This window comes from Eretmochelys imbricata, chromosome 5 (assembly GCF_965152235.1).
Source record: "Eretmochelys imbricata isolate rEreImb1 chromosome 5, rEreImb1.hap1, whole genome shotgun sequence".
NCBI lineage: Eukaryota > Metazoa > Chordata > Testudines > Cheloniidae > Eretmochelys > Eretmochelys imbricata.
The window spans coordinates 125,851,144-125,876,941 of NC_135576.1; the positions used below are offsets into that span (position 1 = coordinate 125,851,144).

General features: G+C 44.9%; 1 protein-coding gene and 1 non-coding gene across 2 annotated transcripts in view; both read right to left on the reverse strand.

Moving 5' to 3' along the window:
* Positions 1 to 17,236: 17,236 nt before the first annotated feature.
* LOC144265463 (U6 spliceosomal RNA) lies at positions 17,237 to 17,342 on the reverse strand. Its single transcript, XR_013346280.1, has one exon. It is a non-coding gene; the product is annotated as a U6 spliceosomal RNA (small nuclear RNA).
* A 6,417-nt stretch (positions 17,343 to 23,759) lies between these two features.
* Positions 23,760 to 25,798, reverse strand: part of LOC144264728 (cysteine-rich protein 1-like) — a 53,330-nt gene continuing 51,291 nt past the window's right edge. Inside the window, exon 4 of the mRNA XM_077816519.1 lies at positions 23,760 to 25,055. Within this exon, the coding sequence (XP_077672645.1) occupies positions 24,973 to 25,055 (83 nt within the window). The 3' untranslated portion in view covers positions 23,760 to 24,972. The remainder of the gene's footprint in view (positions 25,056 to 25,798) is intronic.

The following is a 25,798-nucleotide window of genomic DNA, read 5'->3' on the forward strand; positions in this document are numbered from 1 at the left end:
ACAGAACAGTGCTCTTCATCTCACTGTGGCAGAGTCAGCAGTTGGTATCTCCTAGCCGGCATGGTGCTGCCAAGTTTCTTTCATTTGCATGCAGATGTGGCTGACTAAGAGAATCAAGCCCTGGATCTTGTCTGTCTATGAGGCCTTGCCAGCATGAAGCTAGAAAGGCAGCCCTGATCAAAGAGCAATCTGAGCCTGATGAATTAGTCTCTGGTCTCACTCCATGAATTTGAATACAGACGGTCACTTTTTTTCCCATCAAGGCAAGGAGGTTATTTGCATATTCTTTCCTCATCAGTCTTCTGCTGCTCAGGGAGCAGAGAGCTTCTCTTGATAGAATATAAAAATTCCATGCTGGTTTTTCATATGTAAAACAAATTGTATTTCAGCCATCTTCTCTATGTACCCATAGAATAAAAATATACGAGGCAGCGTCTGAATCTCAGCTGCTTTTCCATGGCCTATTGTAGCATGATTCCTGACAGAGCCCATTGTTAAAGCAGAAATCCATCATGTCTCCTTTATATTTTTCAACACGGGATAGAGTTTTCTTTGAGTGTGATGCTTTCCTGCCAGTCCTCGCATTCCCCAGACAAAGCAAAGCATTCAGGAGACATCAAGGCTCTGATGTCAACCCACATAAACAATACACCTCCCATTTTGGGGCTATAACACTCAGAGGTGAGGTCCTCGCATTCAGTTTCCAGGCCAAAAAAGTGTCATTTTTTGCCACTCAATAGTGAGCCCTCTGGCAAAGTAGGGAGTTAGGATGACTGGGTCTGAAGGGAGTCTGCTCTGTCCTTGACAAGAAAGATGGTGGAAGCAGTGTGTCTAAGGGAAGGGGATATGCAGATTCACTAGGAACTGAGAGTTCACTCTAGGCACAGTCACCCTGATTCATTACGGCAAAACTCAATCTGTAATAGGGGTTAGGCAGAAACTTGTGCTGAGGGAAAGTTATTCCATAGCTGCCTCTGAAGTAGCTGATATCAATGCATGTCAGACTGGCTACTGGACTAGATGGACCAGTGATCTGGTCCAGTCTGGCATCACCTCTGCCATGGGAATTTGAAAAGCCTTCTTCGAGGGCTTCTCCGTATGTGTATGTGAGAAGAGGATTGGGGGTGGGGAGTAATGGAGAGATCTAAGGACTTTGTAAAGGGTATCTCAAGAGAAAAGAAATTAAACAGTCTTAATGGTTGGAGGATCATTCACAAAATATCTTATGGGAGCTATTTTAAAAAAAAATCCCATTTTCACACTCTGACTTTGGTGCAGATATGTTTGTTGACATTCCCTCTGCCAACTAATTCCTCTGGTTTGTGTTTGTTTTCTTTGCTCAGTGATGGATTGCAACTCTCATCGCTCCATGTAAATTAATCTCATACAACCAGCAGATTCCCTGTAGGCCAGGTTAATATACACCAACAAAGACAGTTTTTCAAAAGGAGGTCATGGGGGGGAAATAATAAAGATCACTGCCAGTCTCAAGGTGTAGGGCGAGCCTTTTTGTTTGCCTCTTTGAGCTCTTGGACATTCCTACTACAACTATCGTAAATGGCAATTACTTTAAACTAAAGTATGATGCACTTAAAACTGAATCAGGTGGGATCAACCCAGAAGAGCTTCCTTGTAGGAAACATACATGTTTTCCACTGGGTAACTGCAAAGCAATCACTGATTACTCTTGATACTTTGCCTTACTCTGCAATCACCCCTATTTCTTTCATTTAAGAGGCAATGTTTTGTGCAGTGATTAGGGATCCCAAACCAGCAAACAGGAGACTTAGGGCTTCTCCACAAGGTGTGGTAATGTACCCTATCGGGGTGGGATTTCTCAAGCATACCAATGCGTTACGCATAAATTGGTCTGTGTGGACCTGGGTGGTGCACACTGAAGGTTGCCTAATAAAAGCATCTACACAGGCCAGTTAAGGTGCGATATGAGTGCACATGAGATATCACACCCCGGCAGGCACATTACCGCATCATATAGCCAAGCCCTTAGCTTCTGTTCTGGACTCTAACAAACTTGATGTGTGACTTGGGCAAACCACTTACCCTGTCTGCCTCAAATTCCCCATCTGTTAAATGGGGATAATAATTAGAGTTGGTTTGGCAGGGGGGTGGGGGGGGCGCAGTTACTATGGAATGCTTTGACTTTTCATCTAAAACTGGAACTTCTCAGCCAAAAAACAAAAATTCTTTGGTTTTCTAAACCAAAAAACCTATTGGAAATTTTGAAGGAAAGCAGACCCTTTTTGCCAACACTTTTCTTTTAGTCAAACCCCCCATTTTCAGTCAAAAAATGTTTTGACAGGAATTTTTCGATCACCCCAAACTTCCCTTCCAAGAATGTCTTCAAGCTTGACATAAAGCTCATGTTATGAAGCGCTTAGAGGTCCTGGAATGAAAGCAAATTATGATTTATTATTAAAAGACTTCTGGCTGAGAACAGCTGAACAGAATCTTCCCCTTTTCCATATGTATTTACATGGAGTACAAACAAACACAATGCTTGGAATGCTGCATATTTTCCAAGAATAATTTTCAGAAATCGCCTTCCCCCCACCACCACCACCACATTTCTAACATGCAGTGGAACTGCATCTGGTTTCGTGTACGCTTTCTAGTACACCATCACCATGTGATGATGACACTTCATTGTACGTATGAGACCAGGAGGATTCAAGAAGTAAATGAGCTTCTATACCACACATGGAAATGTTGCCAGAGGGAAACAATTGAATGAGATTGGGTCATAACACCCTGAAGGAGAAGAACGAAGTATCTGATCTCTGCAGCTCTTACTATTGTCATCTAAGACCTATGTGCCAATCTCCATCTCTAAAGCCAGGGGCAGAAGGACATCAACCTATTTTCTCCCTGCTATGGATGTGGACTGCAGGAGCAACGGTGATTCCAAAACACCATTCCTTCATTCTACTTACCCCCTAGGTCTCACAGTGTGGGAGGGACCCAGGTGGGGCCAGGCGGAGAGCTACTGTCCATGGCCCTGATCCTCCACCATAGAGATCCATGGGACTTTTGCCCTATGGCATTTTGCTTCTCCAATCCAAGGCTTGAATTAGGGGGAAAATAGTGATATTCTCCCAAACTATGCCCACAAACCATGGGTCGCCTACTTGAGACACCAAAATAAACACAACTTGCAGTCACTTGAACAGATGTTCAAAATATCTTGTGCTCTGATGGGCTCCTTGGGCACATGTCCCTCTCAGCTGCACCCCACGGTCCCTTTTGTTTGCTTGTGTCAGCTTTAGGGTACCTCCCAAGCACCGACCACACACAGCACCAAAATAAGATGCCAGTTGCAGTAGATGCTGAAGACCTTCATTATTTGATTCCTTTGCTCAGCAGGGAAATAGCTCCCCATTTCCATGGGAAACTTCAAATTTTCATTGAAAAACTGAACACCCAAAAACTGAAATATTTAAATTCTGAAATGCTGCTGCAGCACCTCATGGGATTTGTAGTCTGACTGGGGATCCCAGCCCATAGAAGAGAATGGGAGCATGAATTACATCTCCCATGACATCCCGAGGCCATGCGATTGCCATGATACACAACCTTCCCTCACCAAGAAGGGAGATCCGGATGCATCATGGGAGATGTAGTCCAACCAAAGGAGCTGGGTCTATAGGGTAGAACCGGGGGTGTGAGATAGTTGAACTACAACTCGCATGAGGCACAGCAGCAGCACTTCAGAATAAAAAAATTAGTTTTTAATTTTTTGCTGAAACTTGAAACTTCCCATGGGGGAGGGACATTTTCTGAATGCCTCTACTGGTTAGCTCCCTTAGGCCCCCTCAACACAGGCTACATTGCTTGAGAGACCCCTTCACAATTTGGAGCCTCCACCCCCACCCTAAGGGGAAGTTCTGGGACCAGTGGCCAGCAGAGGGCAATTGGGTGTCAATTTGAATGGATGGCCAGTGGCTTCCACAGATTTCCCCTGGATCTATACAGAACTTGGAGAGGAATCTGCTGATTTGGGGATAAAGTTGGAGAGAGAGAACACACTGACTTTGCTGCCCTCTGTGACAGAACAGCTGGTATAAAGGACCAGATGGCCAAAGAACAGTAAGCTGTAGTGTCTTAGTGGATTCATTCCATCGCTTAATGGTTTGGGATTTTTTTTATTGAATGACAACACATTTGTCTGGCTTGACTTTCTCTTCATAACCCATGCTGCGCATAGCCCAGGTTCTCCTCTCCTCGAGGCGTTCAATGACAATACATGTACACCTTGCAGGGTGTTACAGAGGGTATGTCTACACTTTGAGCTGCTGGGGATGTGAGTGACTGAGCTAGCATGCTAAAAATAGAGTGTAGTCACCGGTGGTGGGAGGGGATAGCTACTCCAAGTATGTATCAGTCTGAGACACTAGGCATAAGCGCCGACTCCCTGGGTGCTCCAGGGCTGGAGCCCCCATGGGGAAAAATTAGTGGGTGCTCTGCACCCTCTGGCAGCCAAGCTCCCCTCACCTCACCTCTGCCTCCTCCCCTGAGCGCGCCACGTCCCCACTCCTCCACCTACCTTCCAGCACTTGCCGCCGCCAAACAGCTGTTTCGGGACCTAACAAGTTCCTGGAGGAAGCGGGGAGGAGCGGGAACGTGGTGTGCTCAGGGGAAGAGGTGGGGAAGAGGCGGGGCTAGGGTGGGGATTCGGGGAAGGAGTCGGGATGGAGCGGAGACTTTGGGGAAGGGGTTGGAATGGGAGCGGGGAGGGAGGGGGCGGGGCAGGGGTGGAGTCGGGGCAGGACTGGGGGCAGAGGGGGGTCAAGCACCCACTGGCGCCAGCAGAAGTCAGTGCCTATGACACTAGGTACATCCTCAGGGCAGCTAGCCCCTCCTACTTCTCATACCACCGTGGCTACACTGTATTTTTAGCACACTAGCTCAATCAGAGCTAGTGAGGGTATGTCTCCTGGAGCTGGAACTCGCACCTTCCAGCACGAAGTGTAGACATACCCTGTTTATACCACACTTTGCACAGCACTATGTAAGTGCTAACGAGCTGTTGCCGGCGTTTATTACCGTTTCACTAGATTTACCTATCACAACCTACCCAGGGCTGGAGGGAGAGGTTAGGATGAATATTGCTCTTCCAAATGTGGCCAACTCTCCTGCACAGACAGCGGCTGTTACCTCATCTGCTGTTCTAAGGTTTGTGGTGGAGCTGTGCAAAACTGTTTGACAAGACACCAAAAACACTCCAGTTCTGCTAATTACAAGTTGGTAGAATCTTCAGCAGTTTTTTAAAAATTGTATTTATTTAATGCAGAAGGTGGCCTGCTTATTTTTTGATTGTGTGTAGGGGTTGGGGAGGAAAACCAAAGCTGGGCGTGACATTTTTGCACTGCATGGATCCCTGCCAAATTTGTAAGGCAGGCTTTCAACAGTGCTGTGACAACTTTGAGTTTTCGAACTTCTGGGGTTCGAAGCTTGGATCCAGAATTTTAAAGGTATTTAGGCTTTGCTCTGCTCAGTGTTGTATGGCCTAAGGGATTTAGATTCAAAAGTGACTTAGGCACTTGAGCCCAGATTCACAAAGGGATTTAGGTGCCTAACTCCCTTTGAAATTAATGGGAGTTAGGCACTTAATACCATTTTTGAGGATCTGGACCTTACGTGTCGAAATCTGATTGAAAGTCGATGGCTCTTCCCCATCTAAGTCATGTAAGCCTCGCAGTGCTGAGCGGAGCAGTGCCTAAATAAGGTTGTGGTGTTTTTCTGATTTCCTCTCTTCTGCTTCCTCATCGTCGTGAATCTCCTGTTTCTTTGGTAAGTCCTTCCCCAGTGCCCTCCCACCCCAGGCCTTCACTCCCACCCCATTCGTCGCTAGCGTGGTCAGCAGTGAAAGAGTCAATGACTCTGCTCCTCGTCACTGAGCTAGAAAAGAGTTGACCCTCCAATCAGGTGAATAGGGAGAAGGTAGTTCATCTCTCATGTCTCTGCAGACTCTGGCAGACATCGCTGTATCCGTTACATTTGGTAGGGTATTCCTGCAGCTACAAGAGAGAGAAACTGTATTTGTAAAGAAAGCTGAGATTCTACACAAGCTGCTCATGTCTTGTGGGCTGTACAATACAATTTGTGGACTGGTCCTGGCCTGCCTGTTGTGCACATTTGACACCTGTGCACTAAGCAAAGGTACGTGGTTGCAGTGAGGTTAATGCATTAAGTAGCATGACCAGATAGCAAGTGTGAAAAATTGGGATGGGAGTGGGGGGTAATAGGTGCCTATATAAGAAAAAGGCCCCAAACTTGGGATTGTCCCTATAAAATGGAGACATCTGGTCACCCTAGCATTAAGCCTCATTAATGAAGGCTATATTGCAGCTGTCAGGCTGAACTGCTGAAAGTTTTACCTTTCAGGAGTGAGAATAAATATGTCCAATGCAATCTGCTCTCACAATGCAATCTGACATCTCCCCTCTCTTTCTTTCTAGCTCCCTAAATTTTTTCCCTTTCGTTTCTAAGTAAAGATCTGCATGAAGCTAGGAGGAAGTACTATGACTGTTCTCAATTTACATCCTCAAAATAAAATACATTCTTTGCTGATTGGCTCTGAACTGCAGTTAAATCATACCCTCCACAGAGGTGATTGCTGGTCATTACAGAATATTTTGAGCTCAATTCTAAATTGTCTGCAACAACTAGTAATGCTGGATCCTGTTGTTTAGAAGCCTATGGCGTTCTGTGCTGAATGAAAATGTGCTGATGCTGGAAGAAGAATTCCTGCCTTGCTGGGTAATAATTATGTCACTTATGTTAATCTTGTATTATTTATGCTTGAAGTGATTGCAGCTTTCTCTTTGACACTAATCTGCTGTTGTCTCGTAGGTGCTGCTTTTGAGCATCATAGCAACGCTTTTCCTTTCTGCAACGATGGGCTATTGCAGGGGGAGGGGGGAGACGGAATTCTCACACTTTCTGGCATCGTTTATATCTCATACCCTGCCTAGGCTCCAGCAACGCACTTAAGCACATACTTAACTTTAAACCTATGAGTAGTCCCATTGAATCCCATTTTAGCCTCAATGCTTCAGTGCTTTGCTGGTCCGTGGCCTAAAATAGCTACTAACTGCACCAAATGAGGTGCTGTACTCTATATCTGCTCAACCCCAAGTTCCAGAATGCTAAAGTCCTGCTCGGTTTATGCATTTGTTTGTGTTTGTAACTCTCTGTGCTGATTCAGTTTGGCAAATTCTGTGTTCCAAGAACACCATGCTGGAGAAATGCACTTGTTACGTACAGTTTGTAATGCAAACTCTTCTCTTTTCATCTAGTGTCTTGAGATGAGCCAGGCAGCCAACTCTGGGGATGCAGATTGTTCTGCTGCAGTAGGTACTGTGACCTTGCACAAACATACCTGACTTCATAAAACAAATGGCAACCACTAAGGAGCTGAGTTTTATTCTTGCAGGAATGGATCAATTTCCATTTGATCAGTGAGTCAGGTCTAGGTCAAAGGCTCCTCTCCCTTCCCAACAAGAGACTTTCTTGTTCATTTCTTTAGCACTGAAGATTTTCTCTTCTCTCCCCCTTCCTAACCTTTTGGCCAGGCAGGTAATAAAGATTTGTATCTACATATCAGACACACAACTCTGATTAAGGTGGCAGCCTAAATCAGATAGGCCTTCAGAAGCTGCTGAGAACAGATGCTTCTGAAAGCTCTGTGTTGAGGCTTGCCTGGTTGGAAGCAGCAAACTGCCTTTCAAGTGAACGCTTCACATTCTTATCTGAATTCTCTGATGCTTGCCATGGCGCATGTTTCTTATGTAGATCTTTTCATAAATGTAAGGCCTTCTTCTAAGAGATCTAAAGGAAGCTTCATATCATAGTGGCCTCCTCCTTCCCCTAAGTTTGTGCATAATAAAGGCAGAGGAAGCCCTGTGTAATTAAGCAACCAGAGTGAGATTTAGATAAATTATTGGCCCAACTGATCCTTCACTGAGGATCTGACCCTGGAATAGGGTGAATGAGGAGAAAGAGATGTGGAAATACCACCAACATCAAATTGAAGAGAGATGGGGAAACAGTGAAGAACCTTAGCTGCGGAAAGCTAATGCTATGGGAGGATCAGTAACTGTCCCTGATGAGATGGTTGGGTCTGGAGGTACAGGTGAAATGACTGGTTCTTGGTTGAATGGGAATGGGTAATTACAGGGCATTGGTGGAATAGTGGACAATGTTGCAGCCAAACAGTGGCAGGGAAGGGGTGGGGAATCCACTGGTCTCTTGATGGCTTTCTGGGAGGTATGCTTTCATAGAATCATAGAAGATTAGGGTTGGAAAAGACCTCAGGAGGTCATCTAGTCCAACCCCCTGCTCAAAGCAGAACCAACCCTGACTAAAACATCCCAGCCAGGGGTTTGTCAAGCCTGGCCTTAAAACCCTCTAAGGATGGAGATTCCACCACCTCCCTAGGTTACCCATTCCAGTGCTTCACCACTGTCCTAGTGAAATAGTTTTCCCTAATATCCAACTTAGACCTCCCCCAGTGCAGCTTGAGACCATTGCTCCTCATTCTGTCATCTGCCACCACTGAGAATAGCCTAGCTCCATCCTCTTTGGAACCCCCCTTCAGGTAGATGAAGGCTGCTATCAAATCCTCCCTCACTCTTCTCTTCTGAAGACTAAATAAGCCCAGTTCCCTCAGCTTCTCCTCATAAGTCATGTGCCCCAGCCCCTTAATCATTTCCGTTGCCCTCTGCTGGACTCTCCAATTTGTCCACATCCTTTCTGTAGTGGGGGGTGGGGGCAAATCTGGATGCAATACTTCAGATGTGGCCTCACCAGTGCCGAATAGACGGGAATAATCACTTCCCTCGATCTGCTGGCAATGCTCCTACTAATGCAGCCCAGAATGCCGTTAGTCTTCTTGGCAACAAGGGAACACTGCTGACTCATATCCAGCTTCTCATCCACTGTAATCCCCAGATTCTTTTCTGCTGAACTCCCGCTTAGCCAGTCAGTCCCCAGCCTGCAGAAGTGCATGGGATTCTTCCATCCTAACTGCAGGAACTCTGCACTTGTCCTTGTTGAACCTCATCAGATTTCTTTTGGACCAATCCTCCAATTTGTCTGGACCCTATCCTTACCCTCCAGCATATCTACCTCTCCCCTTAGCTTAGTGTCATTGGCAAACTTGCTGAGGGTGCAATCCATCGCATCATCCAGATCATTAATGAAGATGTTTAACAAAAAGAAAAGGAGTACTTGTGGCACCTTAGAGACAAACCAATTTATTTGAGCATAAGCTTTCGGAAGTGAGCTGTAGCTCACGAAAGCTTATGCTCAAATAAATGTGTTAGTCTCTAAGGTGCCACAAGTACCCTTTTCTTTTTGCGAATACAGACTAACACGGCTGCTACTCTGAAACATGTTTAACAAAACCAGCCCCAGGACCAACCCCAGGGGCACTCCGCTTGATACCGGCTGCCAGCTAGACATCGAGCCGTTGATCACTATCTGTTGAGCCTGACGATCTAGCCAGCTATCTATCCACCTTATAGTCCATTCATCTAATCCATAATTCTTTAACTTGCTGGGAAGAATACTCTGGGAGACCATATCAAAAGCTTTGCTAAAGTCAAGGTATATCACGTCTATCCCTTTCCCCATATCCGCAGAGCCAATTATCTCATCATAGAAGGCAATCAAGTTGGTCAGGCATGACTTGCCCTTGGTGAATCCATGTTGACTGTTCCTGATCACCTTCCTCTCCTCCAAGTGCTTCAAAATGGATTCCTTGAGGACCTGCTCCATGATTTTTCCAGGGACTGATGTGAGACTGACCGGTCTGTATTTCCCCAGATTCTCCTCCTTCCCTTTTTTAAAGATGGGCACTATATTTGCCTTTTTCCAATGGTCTGGGACCTCTCGTGATCCCCATGAGTTTTCAGAGATAATGGCCAATGGCTCTGCAATCACATCAGCCAACTCCCTCAGCACCCTTGGATGCATTGCATCTGGCCCCATGGACTTGTGCATGTCCAGCTTTTCTAAATAGTCCTTAACCTGCTCTTTCACCACTGAGGGCTGCCCACCTCCTCCCCATACTGTGTTGCCCAGGACAGCAGTCTGGGAGCTGACCTTATCTGTGAAGACCGAGGCAAAAAAAAAGTATTGAGTACTTCAGCTTTTTCCACATCATCTATCACTAGGTTGCCTCCCACATTCAGTGAGGGTCCCACACTTTCCCTGACCACCTTCTTGTTGCTAACATACCTGTAGAAACCCTCCTTGTTCCCCTTCACAGCCCTTGCTAGGTGCAACTCCAGTTGTGCTTTGGCCTTCCTGATCGCAAAAACTTTCAAGATTTCAACTTTTGTCTCAATGCCAGATGGGAGATTTTTTTCCAAACTCTCATGTGACAGGAAAACTGCTTCCTGCCCAGTCTTGGTGAAAAACAACTTGAACTTTTTCATACAGTGTCCTTCAAACTGCTCAAACCAGCATTTCCGATCTTGGGAGAAATGTTCCATAAGCACATTCTGTCACTGCCAACCCTTTGCCTCAAATAATGTTGTGAAGGAGCTAGACAAAGGAATTCAGCTTGACCACTAATCCCCTCCCAAGACCAGTTTCACCATTTCCCAGGTAGCTCGCTCACCTGTGTCCCAAGTCCAAGCTTCTGAAGATCCTATTGTCTGGCCTCCCTTCCTTGTTCCTAGATGTATACATTTACATTTAGCTGTATTAAAATGCATATTGTTTGCTTGCATCCAGATCAGTCTGTAGGGGTGACCTGTCCTCTTCAGTATTTACCATTCCCTCAATTTTTGTCATCTGCAAACCTTATCAGTGATGATTTTATGATTTCTTCCAGATCACTGGGAAAACAAGTTAAATAGTTTAGGGCCAAGCATCAATCCCTAAGGGACCCCTTGATGGCTTTCTGAGAGGTATGCTTTCGTATGGAAATATAGCTGCTCGCTCATGATTCCCCTGTTTACAGTTACCCCTATCAGTTATCCGCCTATCAGTTAGCCAGTTTTTAATCCATGTAATGTGTGCCATGTCAATTTTATATTAACACTTTGATTAAAAAACTAAATCTAGTGCTAAATCAAATGCCATACAGAAGTCTAAGCATATTACATCAATACTATTACCTTCATCAACCAAACTTGTAATCACATTTAAAAAAAATCAAATTAGTTTGACAGGATCTATTTTCCATAAACCCATGTTGATTTACATGAATTACATGACCCTCCTTTAGTTCTTTATTAATCAAGTTCTAGATCAGCCACTCTATTATCTTGCCTGGGATCAATATCAAGCTGACAGGACTGTAGTTTCTCGGGTCATCCCCATTTACCCTTTTTAAATATGTACAATGGTCCCTCGCTCTCCTGTGGGGAGGGAGGCCACTGTGCCTCAGTGTAGGGGCAGTAGTCTTCGGGCTTGGGCCACCCCAGCAGGATCCATCTAACAAGAGCAACCACACAACAAGAGTGCGGGCTTCTGTCCCCACCCTTGGGTGGGTGTGGGGGGTGCGCCGATGCAGTCTTTAGCCCTCAGCCCACTCAGCTGGGGCTGACACCAATTAACAGTGAAGCCCCTGCCCTTGGGCAGGACCGGGCTAGTAGCAGGCTATTGCCTATGTCTCCGGGTCGAGTCAGCCATCAAATACACACAGTTAGCCCTAGCCCTTTGGGCGGGGCAGAGCAGGGAGCAGGCTTTAGCCTAAGCATGGGGCTCAGGCAGCCAGCGAACCCATACAGTCTCGGGGTTCATGTAGGGGTGAGTGCCCACCCAGTCTCGGGGGCTCCAAAAGGGGTTGAGCACCCAGCAGGCAGTCTAGGGTGCTGACAAGCTGTTCAGGGACACAGGCCTCCTGGCCTAAGGGGGGTTTGGTGGGGCAGGGAGACGTGGGCCCACCCTACTCCACCGCGTCCCAGCCCAGGGCCCTAGCAGTGGCAGAGAGGTCCGCCACTGTGTTGGCGGGGATCCAACCGCAACATGCCTACCCAGATGCAGTCAGCCCTATAGCCAGCCAGTCGTCAGCTGCCCCTGGCTACTTCCTACCTCCCCAGGGCTTGGTACCTCCAGTATCCACCAGTCCTCGAGCTCCTCTGGTTAGACAGTCAACAGTAGTCCCAGTAACTCCTCATCCGCTGGGGGCAGGGTGTGGCAGAGTGTAGATTCAGCTCCTGGGCACCGCATCAAAGCAGAGGCATCCGTCTCCTCTGCTGGCTACCGCTCACTGAGCTGCAGGGCCCTCCCTTTAAACTTCCTCTCCCACCTCGGTCCTTCTGGAGAGGGGAGCGGGATGGGTTTGTCTCTGCCCACCAAGGGGAGCGTAGTGGTCCCTCGCTCTCCAGTCCAAAGGGAGGCCACTCTGCCTCACTACATACTGGAACAATACTAGCTTGCTTCTAGTCTTATGGAACCTCCTCAGTGCTTCAAGACTTATTCAAAAATCAGCATTAACTGTTGAGTGAGTTCATCAGCCAACTCTTTTAAAACTCTTAGATGCAAGTCATTTGGACTGCTGATTTAAAAATTTTGACTTCAGTAGCTTCTGTTTAACATCCTCCAGAGAGACAAGTGGAATGGAAAGAGCGTTATCACCATATGAGGAGACTATATCATCTGTTTTCCCCCAAATACAGAACAGAAATATTTATTGAACACTTCTGCCTTTTCTACATTATTGAGAATTCTACCATTTCCATCTAGTAATGAACCAATACCATTGTCAGGATTCTTTTTGTTCCTAATATATTTTTAAAAACTTCCTTTATATTGTCTGTAACTGTGCAGGCCATAGATTGCTCCTTGTGTCCTCTCAGCTTGTATTATCTGTTTTCTGCAATTACTATCAACTTCCCTGTTCCCTTTGTGTGTATATGTATATAATATATATAATCTTTTATTTTTTATAGATGCTTTCACTTCCCCTCTAAACCAGGTGGGTTGGTTTGTTTGTTTGTTTTTAACCAGTGCAGCTTCCTTCCTCTCTTGTGAGATTGTGGCTATTTGGGCATCTAGTGAGGTGTTCTTAAATGATTCCCAATTATCATTCACACTTTTCTGATTAAATTGTTTCTCCCAACTGATTTAGCTCATAATTGTTTTCAGCTCTGTAAAACTGGTCCTATTAAAGTACCAAGTATACATAATCATAGAACTGGAAGGGACCTCAAGAGGTCATCTAGTCCAAGGCAGGACTAAATATTATCTAGCTCATCCCTGACAGGTGTTTGTCCATGATATATGTTACTGCTCTGGAGTTTATTCTGCTTGCACATTATAAATGTAATCAAGTCATGATCAGTTGTACCTAATCTACCATTAATTTTTGGTTCTGTGATCAGTTCCTCTTCATCTGTAGGCCAAGATTGAATAAAAAACATGTTTTGAGTTAGGAAATTGTCCTCTACAATGTTTAGAAATTCCAAGGATGTTTTAGCATTGCCAGTGTGAGACCTCCAGCAGATGTCCCTCAAATTGAAGGCCCCCAGGATCATGTAGGTTTTTTTCCTATATATTGAAAATAGTCGTGTGAGGAGATGGTCTGTGGCTAACCCCACTAATACCCTATCTCGTGCTTTATCTGTTTGGACATTGATCCATAAGCATTCAAGATCATTTTCTTCCTAGTTATCAGTGACTTGGAAACAGGCAATGACATTTTTGACATTGATTTTAACATTCCAGGCGTGTGAATCATCCCACCAGGTTTCAGTAATACCAACAAGGCTGAATTTATGCTCATGAATGAGCTATTGTAATTCCCCTTGTTTGTTACACAGGCTCCTCAAATTGGTGTCTAGGCAATTTAAAGGACACAAAGAGGAGAAATTCTTGGTTCCTTGATTGTTCTCAACATCTCGGTTTTGTTTTTGAGCTGAATGCTCATCTCTGCCCTCTTTTTACCCTCCCTTTTGCTATTAGTGTAACACCTTCTGCACTACTTTAGGCAACCCCAAGGAGATGGTCCCCCTTCTATTAAGGCGGAGGATATACAGTTCTCTTTCCCCACTGAAGAAGGATCAATGTTCCACGAAACCAAAACCCTCCACATCTTCCCTAGCCAGTGATTCACTTGCAAAATCTTCTGCCCTCTTGCTGTTGCTGGCGTTGCCATTGAGCCTGTCACTGTAAACACCAGTGTGAGAGGGAGGGTGTTGGTCAGCCTTTCCATGCCCATAAAGAAGCTACCTCTTTAAAGGGGCACAGTGCTATCTGCCTCCATGAAGGCAGTGTTGCCTAGAGGTTAGTGCACTAGAGTAGGACTCAGGAGAGCTAGGTTCTGTTCCTGGCTCTGCTGCTAGGTGACCATAGGCAAGTCATTCCCCCCATGCCTCAGTTTTCCCATCTGTCAAATGTGGCTAATGCTACTGACCTACTTTATATGGTGTTTTGGGATCTATGGATAAAAAGCAGATAAGAGCCAGGTATTCTTATTATCTGCCTATGGTGATCCTGCCGCAAGAAGAGTTTAAAGAAATATATGGGTGCGGGGGAAGAGGAGAAAGCAAGATCAGGTCTGTTATCCTGAGTTCTTCCAGTATCCATACCTAATTGCTGGTACAGGGGCACAAGGACAAGTGGCCAGTGGCATCAACACACAATCTGTTCTTAAACCATCTTCAATAGTTTTGGATTCACTGGAAGCCATAGTACCATGTGAGCCAAACACTGCAGACCAGTAAGGGTTCAACATGAAAGGCCTTTCTACTCCCAAGCAGACCTACTTTAAACAAGAGGGAACTGTTCTCCACCCCACTACTAGCATGACCTACCCCTTTCACCTTGCCACTTGTGACTCTGCTTCCGTTCATAAAAACGGACCATAATTGTTTTATTTCCCTGGAAGTGCAGTCAGCCCAGAACACGCAGGATCTGAACTCAGTTTGTCTGATCAGAGAACTTGGGCCTGGATTGATCTTTACAGCTATCCTAAGCTAGGAGCTGCTTTTCATCAACAGCATTTAAGCTAAACAAGTAAGCAGGCAGACTCACATGCCTGCTGTATCTGAAAGCAGCTTCAATGAGTTCAGCTTAAAGGCAGGCATTAGATTTGGCTTCAGCGCTGTACACACCTTTACCAGCTCAGGTCAGGTGTGGATATTCTTGTCTGGTTTTCTAGCTAACTAGCCAGAGAGGAGCAGTTCCATGGCCTACCAAGCCAGGCTCATTATTCGGACAGGGGATTGTTAAATGAAACAAGCCAAAGTCAGACCAGATGGAGAAGAGAGAGAGGAAAAGAGAAATGAGGGAGAAATAACAGAATAAAAAAAGGAGGGCATAGGAGAAGTGAGGGGGAAGAGAAGGAAGAAGAATTGACCTTTGCTACCCTGTCCAGCTGTTCAGAAATCGCTTCCAAAGCATATCACTCTTTCCAATTAGTTTCCAAAGAGATTTCATCCTATAAAAATATTGACTGTGTAGGAGGAGCAGGGGTGGTTCCTTGGTTCTGATGGCCTCTGAGCTCCTGAGACAAACTGATGAATTCCCCGAATGTGAAAAATAAGCCGCGATCTCACTGCTCTAATCGCATTGGAATGGGCGCCTGCTTAGCACCGCAGAGATGTTGTCACAGTAAAAACTGTCACGTTGCAATGAAACAAGGGTGGCATCATCGTTGCTGATCTTTGCATGCAGCCGTTGCTTTTTCGATCAGGTAGCAGGTGTTATGAGCCGCACTGTGTATTCAGTGATCGGAGGGCAGTGTTTCGCCGCTGACGGTTAGCAGAGCTGTCTGCGTAGCCGACACTTTTATGCGCCCCATTACTATAGTGCCCGAGCACCTCCCAGTATCCCTGTGTGGTAGGGAGGTGCCATTATCTCTCGTTGCTGGTGGGGAACTGAAGCACTGAGAGTTGGCGTAAGTCTGCCCGTCACTAGAGGTGTGTTTGCAACACGCACACTAGTTTCACTCTAGCTAATGCAGCTAAAATAGCCATGAAGATGCAGCGGCACAGATGCTGGCATGGGCGAGGAACACATGTACCTGGGGTTCCAGGTGGGCTTATACATCCCATGTTGCTGTGTCTTCACAGCTAGTCTAAGCCATGCTAGCTTGATTAAAGCTAGTGCAGGTCTGTCTATCCGAGCTGTGATCGCATCTTCACACGCAGGGCCAATCTACGTACCCTGGCTTGTCCAAGGTCATAAGAAAAGTCTATGCAAGATCAGGGAACTGAATCAGGGTCTCCAGGGTCCCAGGCTAGCTCCGTAACCACCAGACTGTCTTTCCCATCCAGGCTCCGGAACTTGCACCATGTTGAGGTGTTTTGTCAGCCGGATCCTCCTCTCTTTTACACACATTGAGAAGTACCTCATTCCACTGTGAGGGTGCTGGTCAGTGTAAAAGAATCAAAATCTGGCCCCAAGATAGCAAACATCATCACCTCAGGGCATGGAAAAAGACTGAGCATCAAGGAATCTGGAAACCCAAAATGCAGGGTGTAAATAGAAACCTTGCTCTGGATTTTTCCATATCTGTACTGGAACTGCCTAGTGGCCACGGATGTTGTAGAATTCAATAGCCCGCCACTGGAAGTGACCTTCCCCTTCTCCTCTGAGCTCAACCCTGTGGTGCAACAGCCATGATGGCCCTGTCAGTCGCTATTACTGTCGGAGAAAACTGGGTCTTAGCCAGGTAATAATCAGCAGCTGGAGCTGTACCAGGAAGTGAACAGGTGGGTGTAGTGCATTCTTGTTGGTCCACCTTTCTAAAAGGTAGGAGTCTGCATGCAGCGCTGATTGGGTGGCTTCAAGGAGGTAAAGGTCTGGGTAACAATGGGAAGGACAAAAAGATAATGGCATCGCCAGTGAGGACATTTCTGTTGTGACACCCCCGTTGAACTGCTCTTGTCTAGAGAGAGCTGAAATTTTTCAGAGAGAGGGGGGAGTGGGGTTTTCAAAAAAAATATCATTGTCCAAAACATTTTTCACCCCACAATCTCTGTCTCTGCTTCCCCTCTCACTGTCTTTGCCCTTTAAATCTGGATTCAGTGGCTATAAAAAAAATGGACCCCATCAACACCTGATCCTGGGCACTCTCATAGAATCCTAGAATATCAGGGTTGGAAGGGACCTCAGGAGGTCATCTAGTACAACCCCTTGCTCAGAGCAGGACCAATCCCCAATTTTTGCCACAAATCCCTAAATGGCCCCCTCAAGGATTGAACTCTCACCCCTGGGTTTAGCAGACCAATGCTCAAACCACTGAGCTATCCCTCCCCCAAATATGGAACACTTCACGAATTTGTGTGTCATCCTTGCACAGGGGCCATGCTAATCTTCTCTGTATCGTTCCAATTTTATGTAGCTGGAATAAATCCTTTCCTCTGTGGGAATGTCTAGAGTAAGGTACATGCTCTTCATGCCTAGAACCTGAATGCAGTGGAGAATCTGGGATGACCCAAGGGCTGGAAGTTGAAGCTAGGCAAATTCAGACTGGAAATAAAGCATTAATTTTTAACAGAGAGAGTCATTAACCATTGAAACAACTTACCAAAGATTGTGGTGGATTCTCCATCCGTGACCATTTTTAAATCAAGATTGAATGTTTTTCTATTAGATCTGCTCTAGGAATTATTTGAGGGAAGTTCTCTGACCTGTGCCATACAGGAGGTCAGACTAGATGCCCACAATGGTCCCCTCTGGCCATAGAACTGAGGAATCTATTCTACATATCTAATCTTTCATGGGAAAGAATTTCTTGTAAATTCTTCCATTCTGGCTGAAATTATGAGAAAGAAACAGGCTTGAGATGTCTCTAAATTATAGACATTGTGGGCCTGACCTTCTTTGCTATGATTTTTGTTTCTCTTTATCTCTGTTGCTCTTCCGCTCTTTGCTGCCACGTGCACTGAGTTATTCCCTGGAGCATCTTGCAGCTTGGCTAACCCCAAAATACATTCCACCATAAAATAAATCACAGTAGTTTAATCACTCAAGTAAATTACCCACAGAAAACTATCGTGTCACCTTAATTGCATCTCTTCTGAAGAAGCAGTGTATTAGAAGGATGTTTGGAACTCCCCTCCCACAAGTTATGGTGTGTCATGATCTAGCTATTATGGTTACAGAGGCTATAGCAACGGAGCTGTAATATTTTCTTATTATGCTTGTTCCCTGATAATACTCCCATTTCCCTGAAGGCTCCGCTTTTAAACCTATTACAAGGATTTTGGAAGATGGTACGTTATTTACCTTTCTCAGCCCGTAGCTTACCACGTGCTTTTCTGCCTGTGCATGCATCCCAGGATGTTGTTGCACTACCAAACAAAGCCATGTACTGTAGGTAAAACCCCATTTACATAGTTTGAGATCCACATTTTTTTTTTTCAGTGAGGGAGAAGTCCTGGCTGAGTGCAGCAGACAGCCCATTGGGAAGGGAGGAGTAGGAGGAGGCTGTGAGGGGTTAGAAAGAAAGCTGGGCTGGGGTCAGAGCTTCAGCACTGTCTGAAGAGAAAAGGGGACAAGAGGTTCATCCTCCCAGATGGGGATGGAGCAATCTACTTCTTCAGGGAGCTCTGCTACAGCCTTCCTGTGTGACTTTGGGCAAGTCACTTCTCCTCTCTGTGACTCAGCTTTCCCTCCCACTCTTTATTGGTATGTCTATACTGTGTTGTAAACCTAGGCTCAGAGTCAGGTTTGAGCCCAACTGTCCCTCTGGTCCACCCAAATCTTTCTGGATCGGGTCAGCAAGCACAGAGGACGGAAGAATCTCATGCACCACTACAGACTAGGGACTGAATGGCTCGGCAGCAGTTCTGCAGAAAAGGACCTAGGGGTTACAGTGAACGAGAAGCTGGATATGAGTCAACAGTGTGCCCTTGTTGCCAAGAAGGCCAATGGCATTTTGGGATATATAGGTAGGGGCATTGCCAGCAGATGGAGGGACGTGATCATTCCCCTCTATTCGACATTGGTGAGGCCTCATCTGGAGTACTGCTTCCAGTTTTGGGCCCCACACTACAAGAAGGATGTGGAAAAATTGGAAAGAGTCCAGCGGAGGGCAACAAAAATGATTAGGGGACTGGAACACATGACTTATGAGGAGAGGCTGAGGGAACTGGGATTGTTTAGCCTGCAGAAGAGAAAAATGAGGGGGGATTTGATAGCTGCTTTCAACTACCGGAAAGGGGGTTCCAAAGAGGATGGATCTAGACTGTTCTCAGTGGCAGCTGATGACAGAACAAGGAGTAATGGTCTCAAGTTGCAGTGGGGGAGGTTTAGGTTGGATATTAGGAAAAACTTTTTCACTAGGAGGGTGGTGAAACACTGGGATGCGTTACCTAGGGAGGTGGTGGAATCTCCTTCCTTAGAGGTTTTTAAGGTCAGGCTTGACAAAGCCCTGGCTGGGATGATTTAATTGGGGATTGGTCCTGCTTTGAGCAGGAGTTTGGACTAGATGACCTCCTGAGGTCCCTTCCAACCCTGATATTCTATGATTCTATGACCTGGGTTCTAGGAGCCACCTGCAGGCGGGGTCAGAGCTTGAGTCCACTGTTTCTCATGTCCAAGCCCTGTCATTTTGCAGTGTGGACAGTGCTCAAGCTGCAGAGCCAGCTCAGGTCTGCATAGTGCAGTAGGGATGCATTAGCACAGTTGTGAGACCTGGGTCCAGCAATTGTAAGCCCAGGTTTACAATACAGTGAGGGTGTTCAAGTGCGGTCTTGGAAACACCGAATCCATATCCCACCGGTCTGGGTTTACAATGCAGTGTAGACGTACCCTGTCTATCTTGTGTATTAAGTCTTAGTCAGTATAGTACTTAAGCATGTGATAGAGTTACACTGAATTAAGAATGCTTTCCTGAGTCAGGGCCTTAGATTGTATGCTGTCTGGGGTAGAGGCCATCTCTAATTCTGTGTTATGCAGTGGCCAGCAAAATGGACTCCTGATCTCACTTGGGTCCTCTCTGTGCTAACGGAACATAAACAACTGATGCTGGTCCAGTGTCCTTGCTAAGTGCCTTATAGAAATGTAGGGCTGGAAGGGACCTCAGAAGGTCATCAAGTCCAGCCTCTTGTGCTGAGGCAGGACCAAGTAACCCTAGGCCATCCCTGAGAGGGGTTTGTCCAACTTGTTCTTAAAAACCTCCAGTGACAGGGATTCTACAACCTCCCTTGGTAACCCGGCCCAGTGCTTAATTATAGCTAACTATGGCCTGGTTCTGAGGGCCTCCTTCATGGACCTCCGTACCGTCAACTCTCCTTTGAGTTGTTGGGAGTTGAATGAGCTTATTCTTTCCCAGGATCTGGCCGTATATTAGCACTTCTACATAGATCAGTTAAAAAAATCATCTGAAGGAGTAAATATCTGTGTTAAAAGGTAACTCCCTTACGCAGGGGGAGGACTGAGAGTGAAGTCTCCTTAAAAGATGATGTGGGATGCCCATAGTTAACATATCAGCCTGGATTTATTTATTTTTATCCTTGATAAAACATTTAATGTTGTTTAATTCTGCCCCAAGCACTAAGCTGGCTTCCCAGAGAAGAGACCTGTCATCTGAGCTTTTGATGCTAAAGTTCCTCAGACAGCTGTGTTCAAAATCTCACTTCAGAGGACGGTTTTGTTTGTGGTTTTTTTTTTTCTTTTTCTTTTTTTTCCTTTCAATATACTCCACAGACATCTCAGTTCAAAACCTATATAGGAAATTCCCTGGAGGATCTTGCTGTAATTTGTGGAATTCAGATTCCTCCTAGTGATTTTTTTGTATTGCCTTTTAAACACTTGTGATAAATAGTTTTTCATGTTCAGAGGGCTACAGTATCAAAGCCATCAAGGTAGTCTCACTGCCCTGTGCAGGAGCTGGCATACTTTAGCAGCACTTCCTTTCACACAGCTAACTATCCAAACAGCATCTATCGGCTCAAGACGAGCCCAGCAGCCTCATTATAACTTTTATTGTTGTTGTTGTTGTTTGTGTTAACCACTCAGGAGCCGTGAGAGATCAGGACTCCGCATCCTATTCCTGGCTCTGCCACCGGTCTGTTGGGTAACCTTGAGTAAGTCGCTGCCCTGCCTTGTGCCTCAGTTTCCCCTCTATAAAAGGGAGATAATGACTGACCTCCTTTGTAAAGTGCTTTGAGATCTACTGACAAAAAGTGCTATGGAAGAGCTAGGTATTCTTGTTAACAGTATTTCCAACCCCAAGCACTCAGAAATCATATGTCAGGTCCATCCAAAATTATGAGATTAATTTAACAATCATGAGCTGCTTTTAAAAAAATACATTTTGAGATTCTTTTTATTTACTTTCTGGTTTCCGAGCCTTTAGTGGGCACGAAGGTCACATTTTCAAGCTTTCCACTGCAACCATGAGGGCTGGAAACTTACTTTTTCTCTTGCATGAAAACTGAGATTCTCATGGAATCATGTGACTCCAGCTGCTGGGGATTTAAGAAAAACAGCAAATATTGCAATAAAATCCCACTTTACCCTGATCCTGCAATTGGGCCTGTGTGCGTAGGTGCCTTTGCCTGCATGGTGAAATGACGTTCCAGGGAGGAACAAGGGGCCACCTGCTTTGAATCACATTCAACATCAGAGCCATGGAGCATTAAGTAATTGATAGTGTGTTGCTGGACTGTTGAACCTATGCTGAGCCACACTGACTTTAGCAGAGCTCCATGCACATGCTGCGACCTGCCTATATGCTGGGGGCCTTAATGTGTAAATATGAGTGAGTTCTAATCATGTAACTGAAAAAGATACCCTAACTGATCACATGAAGGATTGTTTGGTGGTACTGAAGAGAAGACCTAAGGCTCTGGGTACATGCTAACAGAGTTATATTCTATGGAACTGGTATTGCGGTAGAATAACCAAACACAAGACATACATACCCGTGTTGATTTGGCACATCTGTACTTGAAAACAAGATCACAGAAAGGCCTTTAAGTACCATACCAAAGAGAAGTTAAGAGCTTCTGTGTATCAGTCCATAAAGCGAGGTTTATCGTGATAAATCAATGCTACTCATTGCCATTGCTGTGCAGTGTTCGTTTTTCTGAGCAGATCCAAAAGTCAAGTGCATTCTAAAGGGATGTGAAGCTGCGGCTTCTCCAAAATCAATGTTTCAACTATTGCTGTCAAGGGGCAGGCATGTGTCCTAGCACAATGCAAAAGCTGGTGGTGAAGGTGGTGCCTGAAAAGTAGAAATACATCTCAGGTGCAGAGTTAATTAGAAAATGGGGCGGGGTCCTCATGGAAAATTTGTACTGTTTGTCGAAAAACCCTTTTGGCTGAAAAGTTTTCGGGTTTCAGGTTTTTAACAAGAAAGCCACATTTCCCCCAGAAAGCAGATACTTTCTGCCGAAATGTTCATTTTGTCAAAACCCCAATTTTCCATCAAAACCCAGGTTTTGGGGAAAAAAATTAAATAGAAATGTTTTGGTTTTCTGTTTGCTTTTCATAATAATAATTAATAATAAAAACACATTGTGGATAATTTAGGGGGAGAAATAAATTCATTTCCCATGAAAAATAATTGGCATTTTGGATCAGCTGTACAATTTAGCCTTTGGTGCTAGGCGATCACACCCAGAGGCTTTGGTGTCCCAGTGACTTATTTTAGATGTTTTTTCTTGATTTTTGTAAAACACAAAAAATGTGTACACTGGTTGTAGCCAATCAGCAACGGCTTATCCCAGCGGTTGTGGGTCGGGACCCCAGAGTTGGCTGCAACCCCATTTTAATGGGGTTGCCAGGGCTGGCTTAAACTTGCTGGGGCCTAGGGCCAAAGTCCAAGCCCGAGGGCTTCAGCCCTGGGGGGCGGGAGCAAGATTACAGGCCCCCTGCCTGGGGTGAAGCCCTTGGGCTTTGGTCCCTCCAGCCTAGGGCAGTGGAGCTTTGGCTTTGGTCCCCCTACCAACCTGGGTGGTGGGGCTTGGGCAGGCTCAGGCTTCGGTTCCCCCCTCCTGGGATCCTGTAGTAATTTTTGTTGTCAGAAGGGGGTCGTGGTGCAATGAAGTTTGAGAACCCCTGGCCTATCCTGTGATGTGATTTGCAGGAGGACATAACGTTATCTAGATTTTTGAATGACCACCCTAGTATCTAAGCACCTCACAACCTTTAATACAGCATCCCTGTGATGTACATGCAGAGAATTGAGGTGCTGAGAGATTAAGGGCTTTGCTCAAGGTTACATGGTAAAGCTGTATCAGAAACAGGAGCTGAGCTGAACTCTTCCTGAATTCTATTACAGTGCCTTAACCACAAGGCCATCCATTGTCCAGGTTGTTTTTGCCTCTTGTATCCTGTACCTAAATGAGGTGCAGTTAACTGCTCTAGTTACTCCTATCTGCACAAAGTAGACTGAAGCCACTTACAAGGAAAAGTTATCTAATTCTGGAACGCAGGTTAATTGCATCAGAGTTGCTAAAAATATGATCCTCTTGGTGTTTACCATTTGCATGTACCAGTAGCTAAGTTCAAAAACGATACCAGGCAACTGCCAACTGGATTGTATGATTTTCAGAGGGAAAAGTTATGTGAACTTGTTGCATAAAATATTAGACTGAAAAAGGTGAGAATGATTCATAATAGTGAAAGAAACTCTGAAAATTTGGAATGCAGATTGAAGCAGAAATGGAGAAGTCCATTTCACATACTGAAATGATACCACCGCTTATTCACAGTGACATCTATGGCAAAAATACAGTAATTAGGAGTTTTCAAGCTCACTTTGGCTCATTGGAATCCTAAGCACACATTAAAAATCCATCATCTATTTTACAAGGAGTAGAGATTTAATAAGCAAGGCATTCATAGATTTAATAAGCAAGGCATTTCAGTACAAGAACATCACATCACATCTTCCATTCTGCTGGAGTTTCTTTCCATTAATTAATTTTAGTCTGCTTTTGTATAAAAATGCCGATGAATTGGTATTTCTTTGAGTAGGGTGTGGGTGTGTGTTTATGATGTGAAATTCCTTCAGGTCTGATCATTCAGTACAATGGAAGAATGTGGAGAAATTGAGGGGGGTGTAAAGACCCACAAAACTCCAGTTATATGAATTAGCAAAATTAATTCAGAAATAGACAAAATTACAAGCTATCTGAATAATACTTGTTGGGGAAAACAAATTATCAGTAATAGAGGAGCCTAGACTCTGACCATGGACATCAATGGCCCTACTCTTGTGCTTAAAGTTTAGGGAACTGAGTCAGGACCCTAGTTGTAATAGGAATTTAGGGTGACCACTGGAGGCATCCGTGATTGGGCAAATGCAGAGACATACATGTGTCTTTACAGGACTTAAATACTATCACTGGGCTACTGTTCCATCCATTCCAACTCACGTACACATGAAGACAAATTGCACCATGATAGAGATGACCATTTCAGTAGAGTAACCAAGGCATGTGCTGACATTCCCAACAGCTGCCAGTCAAAGACAGATTCAGGGAAGAAAGCTGGGGAAATATTGATAGTAATGGGTTCCAAGCTTCCAGCTTTTCGCCCTACTGGAAAAGATGAGGTGGAAAGATTTGTACATCTGAGCTGTCCAACCAGGGAACAATTGGAGACACCTATTGATCATTGCTGAGAAAGTTTCCACCTGGAAGTCCATTATACTGGTAAAGAGATAATTATTTACAGATTTCAGTGTCAATTCAGGTAACAGATGAGTAAACCAACAATTTCTAAGCTGTTAGAAAATCAAGTCGATGCTATGAATATGTCTCCTTCACACAAACAAGAATATATCCCATTAAAATTCATTGTAGCTCATTAAAATTCATTTATCACAGCACAATTTTAATCTGCAGTAGGAGGGATTTCAGTTTAGAAGCATGTTCTCTTATGACTTGTCTGGATTATCAGTCATTCTCAGAAGCAACATTCTTCTTCAGGTGCATTTTTCTTAGTCTGTGGGTAAAAATACAATGCCTTCTTGCTACTTTATCACAGTCCAGTAATGAGTCTCCGAGTTTTGAATATTAAACGCAGGGCCATCTAGGAGCTGTTCTGGTTTCCCACTGGAACTTTGGAAGCGGAAGCTGCCCCAAGAGATGAGCGAGACGTTGGCCATCTTGTTCCTTTAAAATAACAAAACAAAAATACCAAGAGGACAAATGAATAAGAAAGACCACAGAGAGGAACAAAAGGAAATGTTAAATTTCAGGGGGGATGGGTAATTAAAAACAGAAACGTATTGTAAAACCTAATCTTGCAGTGTTGTCATCTTTGAAAACCTCATCAAAGATTCCACTTGCTATTAGGAACTGGAGGAAATTATGCCTACTCTCAAAGCACTGTAGAAGCTTTGGCAAGCTGTTCAATTAAAAACTGAACTCTCATGAACTTCTCGGTCTCAGGAGAAACCAAACTAAACATGAGCTCTGATAACATCCTCTTCAACATGGAAGCTCGGTATCTTAATTATTGGGTCCATTTTGGCATAGAACAGCACTGTGGAATACCTCTTATGTAGGGAATTTAGTCTGATGTCATAAACAACTTTTGCAGTGTCAATCAGGAGGAACAGTTTCTGTGGTTTAAAAAAAAGGAATCCACTAATATTTCTGTATATAAAAGCACTGGGTTGGGTTAACAGTCATTCCTGATGTCATGTTGTTGCACTAAGGAATGGGTGTTGGTGAAAACATTCACGAATCCTGAAATTTTTGATGAATTTAGCATGAATGATCTTTTTTTCACAACAGAAGTTGACTATTCATTGTTCTCCTGCTTAAAATGGTTCAGTCATCCAACCAGATACCAGAAACATTACCATGTGACTGAGATGAGCCACCACACAACACAAATAATACACAGAGAC